The sequence below is a fragment of the Mandrillus leucophaeus genome, unplaced genomic scaffold, assembly GCF_000951045.1.
Source record: "Mandrillus leucophaeus isolate KB7577 unplaced genomic scaffold, Mleu.le_1.0 Scaffold83, whole genome shotgun sequence".
Classification (NCBI taxonomy): Eukaryota; Metazoa; Chordata; class Mammalia; order Primates; family Cercopithecidae; genus Mandrillus; species Mandrillus leucophaeus.
In genome coordinates this window covers 1,956,064-1,961,053 of record NW_012109030.1, presented here as the reverse complement: position 1 = coordinate 1,961,053, position 4,990 = coordinate 1,956,064, and the positions used below count along the sequence as shown (strand labels likewise).

General features: G+C 35.7%; 1 protein-coding gene across 2 annotated transcripts in view; it reads right to left on the bottom strand.

The window, feature by feature from the left end:
• The window catches only part of ITGA8 (integrin, alpha 8), a 221,353-nt gene that overhangs the window by 171,874 nt on the left and 44,489 nt on the right, over positions 1–4,990 (bottom strand). For both annotated transcript variants that reach the window (XM_011968109.1, XM_011968110.1), the window contains exons 3-4: positions 4,616–4,716; positions 710–833 (exon numbers count right to left, since the gene is read on the bottom strand). In XM_011968109.1, the coding sequence (XP_011823499.1) occupies positions 710–833; positions 4,616–4,716 (225 nt within the window). The remainder of the gene's footprint in view (positions 1–709; positions 834–4,615; positions 4,717–4,990) is intronic.

Sequence of the window (4,990 nt, the reverse complement as noted above, 5' to 3'; positions counted from 1 at the left end):
TCCATCCATCCATCCATCGGTCCATCTGTCCATCCATCCATCCGTCCATCATGCTATCCCAAGTCTTGGGTATTCCACAGAGATAAAGTGATTAAAACACAAAACCCCAAAGATGACACTCCCAGGTTTGCTTTAAAGACTGCTTGGCTGCAAGATTCCTGGACCTGCCATATGAGATTTGAACTCTAAGTATACAGAGTCATTTTGAGAAAAAGGATTAAACCTCTTAAGCAGAAAGGCATATCATGCAGACAATCTGCATACACAGCTGGTAAAGAAAGAAACAGCCATTGAGAACACAAGCCAGACAGAAATCTCAAGTTGAACTTATGCCCAGGTCCAACCATGCTAGCTAACACCATTTCAGCAATAAACAAGTAGAGTGGGGACTGAGCATTCTTTAGGACACGGGGCGTGAATTTTGAACAGCAACTGACACCTTATGGCCTAAAATAAGGAACCAATCAGTTCTGCAAAATATCTTAAATCAGAAGTGTTCTAAAACACAGAAGATCAGTAGAATTCCACGCCTTTGACCTGCTGTCACATCAAGACACCTGTAAGGCTGACAAAAATCTTTACTTACCCCCAAAGCTTTTTCCTTGCAACCCTGTAAGTTTTCAATGGTGTTTTGAGTCTACCTGCACTCCTGTCTACAATAGAAAAGCGCTTGAGCTAATGTCACCTTCAAGGAATAAAATTTGCTTACTGTTCCGGCAAGGAGAGAACTCGGCATAGGCGCTGAAGTTCTGAATTGCTACATAGCAGGTGCCAACTGGGTCCTTTTCTGGCGTCGGTTTAAGAGTTCTCCAGTGATATAAAGGAGCACAGGCCTAGGAAACATCAAAGACAAAAAAAATACATTTTTGCTGTAGGTTTCTCATACTATAGTTTTATTTGATTTATTGGTGTAACAAATGGTTACATTATTGGGTGAATAAATTGGCCTCTAGCATGCTAATGAGTACCTTGGTCATCAGAGGTAATTACTTCCAAAAGTAATTTTTTATGTTAATACACTATAGAATTGGTGAAAATTAAATACATGCAAAAAAAGGAGTTTTCTGACAATTTTTTTTTTTTTTTTTTGGAGACAAGGTCTTGCTCTGTCACCCAGGCTGGAGTGCAGAGCCTGATCACAGCTCACTGTAGGCACAATATCCTGTGCTTAAGTGATCCTCTTGTCTGAGCCTCCCAAGTAGCTGGGACCACAGGCACACACCACCATGCCTGTCTGATTTTTCTTTCTTCTTTTTTTTTTTCTTGTAGAGATAGAGTTTCACTAGGTTGCTCCAACTGGTCTCAATCTCCTGGGCTTAAGTAATCCTCTTGTCTCAGCCCCCCAAAGTGCTGGAATTACAGGGAAGAGCCACAGCACCTAGACCTCATAGAAATTAAATTTTTTCTGCCTCTAAAGGCAAGCAGAAAATAATTCCTAAAAGAGAGTAACTCATATTTCTTTTCTTCTTTTTAATTGGACCTACATAAAAGCAAATGATCACGTAAACAGTGAATTAATCAGTGTGATGTCTTATGAGAACAAGTTCCTTTCTGTGTCTAATTATTGTTTTTGAAAGATGACTTTCCAATCAAAGGATGCAAACAAGCTAGTAAAGTTCTGTTTTGTGACGCCCCCTAGTTTATCACCGAAGCCGCATCTTACGACTTTTAAACAATGACTTTCATCTGGATGCACTTCTCCATTTTCACAGTGTTTTTGGCTTGGTTTTTCCTTTCATGGTTTTTATTCAGGGCAAAACTGAAAGTAAAAGCATCTTATGCCTGTTTTAGCAATTTTATCAGGGGTGATCAGAAAGTCAGTAAGAGAGCATGTTAATGAGCTACAAGCATTTCAAGGCATTAAACACGACAGGTGAAGCAATTCAAGTCTGTGGCCCTCCTTGTTATGGAGAAATGTATTGAGATAAACTCCAAAGGCCTCAATCTTTTTGAGAAAGGAGAGTTATCCAAATTATTTCATAAATGCCCTCTCCATTCTAAGGTAGCAAATAACCAAAGGGTTAGAAACCAAATGTCCTGGGCTTATTTCCAGCTAACGTATAGAGTAGTAAATTAAATAATGTTGCACACTGTACAAATATTTGCTCACACTTTGGAACCTTTTTTGGAATTGATTTAACTGCCTACAGGACTTACATATGAAGGTTTGCATATAAAACTTGATTAATAGATATATAACATGTTGAATTAAATGCATGCCTATCAGATAGAAGTTGAAACATAATTTTACAATACCAAATGATGCATTTGTTTGTTATATCTTTGCTTTTATGATTTATAATTTGTCATATCAGAAACTGATTTGATGCCTCACCCATTCCTTTTCATTTTCGGAATGTTGCTTTAGAGAAAATAAGACATACTTTATGTCATTGCCTATGACCCCTTTTTTAGGAATACATTATGGTGAAAAGAGAGAACTGCTTCTGAATTAGTTTGCTTAATATCAGGAATATTATGGGCAAAAATGAATTTAAACAACAGCAAGAAAAACATGATCTGGCTGTTTTTGCAGAAGTTTAGATTCTAACAAGAGCACTGTACGGAAATCCTCTTCAAGGAAATGAAATAACATTTTGTTAGGAATGAAGAGAGGAAATAAACGTGTATAAAACATTAGCATGGTTTGGACTTCCGTTTTGCTTGCCTGAATCTTCTGTAAATATTGTACTTGATTCTCCAAATACTCATCTCTAAAGACAGAATCCTAGAACCCAGAGCTGCTAGCCTGCCTTCTAACTTGATGGTATTGTGTCATACTTAATTCCAGAGAAGTGAAAAAAAATCCCAATTTGAAAGTGGTCTATGCTCCCAAATGTGTCCTTGGTAATTTGGACCAATGTATAACTACTTTTAGTAAAGGTAACTCCTAGTGTCAAATAAATTACCCTTCTACAACTTCAGTTGTTTGGTTTTGCCTCTCTATATATTGTAAAGTCTTGGCCAATGCCTCAAAACTCTGTAACTCTTCTAGGTTCCCCAAGTTATCTAGTTCATAAATTCAGCATAAGGTGCAGTTGCAAAAGCACGGGGAAGTCTACACCGTGAAGCATTCACTTGTGTAGCTTGATCTCATCCAACTGGCCTTACCTTCTGTTTCACCAAAAGGCATTTCATGCCACGAAAATGCTTTCCAGTGTTTGTCTGATGTTAGCTCTAAAAAGTTACTCTTTTTCAATCTGCTCAGTTTCACATTGATGTGAAACATACTGATGTGATATATTTCAGCTTTGACCCAAACCTGCTATGTATACTCATGGTACCTGGATATATAAAATGATACTTCTGAAGGCAGGATTTTGCAGTTATAAAATTACATCATATAGGGGAGAATTTAAATGTTCAATCTGCTAAGTTTCAGTGTTCAAAGAAAAAATTTAGCTTGAAGTATACTCTGTATTATCCTATTTCCCATCACATATTTTAGAAAATGCATGCATGCCAAAAATTAATCACTTTTATTATGAACATGGTGTATTATTTTAGTTTCCATTGTTTTCAGGGTTTCTACAATTATTGAATAAATACGCAACTATTATATGTTACAGATAAAATTTCAAGACACACACAAAAAAATCAAAACTCTCCAAAAGATTTTTTAAACCCCAAACAGTTATTACACAGAGTTAATTTTTCAACAGCAAGTCCCATAAGTCATGTACCACCTTAAAAAGTGCTTACCAATTCTGGAATGTAAAACTTGTATTAATGCAAAGACAACCGTACAAAAACTATATTGTAAATGTTGGATTTCTTAACTAGAGAGGGCTATATACACTTTATACATTACCTGTTTTATGTCAAAATCTTTTTGGGGTTAACCACAGACTAAATAAAGTAAGGCATTTCCTTTAGATACTTATTCTTATTAAATCATAATTCAAGTAGCTTTCAACAAATCCTAAAAGCCAAAGTTATTGCTTTATTGTTGTAAGGAAATTAAAGCCAATAGGTTGAAAAATTCCCCAAACTAAAAAACACTTCCAGATTACTTCAACAGTCATTTGCTTCTTGATAACTTAGACACGTATCATTGCTCAGAACAATAAAATAATAGAATTATAAAGTCATAGCACTTTGAAGCTGAAAGATTATCTATTTGGGAATGAGTGTTTTTACTTTAAAAAGTATTAATGAACTCAGAGAATCATGCAGTCAGCCGTTTAAAAATGATGAAAGACAGTTTTCCTTTCGGTGGAAAAAGGATCAATGAAATCAAAGCAGATTAACTTAGCCTTCTTATGGGAATAGTCCTATTTTTCTGGTCAGATTTTAAGTAGTCCCTAAGTCAGTCTTAAGCAGTATAATGTTTTACCACTTTAAGATTTAGCTTTTACTTTTCTTAGTTGTTTTTGAAATATTTGAAAATATTTAACTGCTTTTCTGGAAAACAGGCTTTATTTCTGATAACTTTAAACACTAAAATACATTCTTTAATTTTTAAGCATTCAGTTTCTTTTAAAATGGCAACAGGTTTATCATTGAAAGTCTAACATGTTCCTATAGGAAAGAGCTTTCCTAAACACGAGCTTTAAAACATTGTAGTGCACACCGTATTCCAAAGCAGCAGCACAAGCCTACGGCTCATACTCACCACAACTTTTCCTTTGTGAGCTTTCACTGTTGCTCCAAACCACTGATTGGATTTAAACTCAATATGTTCTTTGGTTCCATTAACTCTGATCTTTCTGTTGTCTGACAAAGAAGATATGAATAGTTAATAATTTGTAAAACATGGCAGCCAATTAAAACACATAATAAATTTGTGCATTAAAAATACTTGAACTAATACCAATCCTTCTCAAACTCCTCCAAAAAAATTGAAGAGAGGCTGGGTACGGTGGCTCATGCTTGTAATTCCAGTAATTTGAGAAGCCAAAGCGGGAGGATCATTTGAGTCTGGGAGTTCAAGACCAGCCTGGGCAACATGGTGAAACCCTGTCTCTACCAAAAAATACCAAAAAAAAAA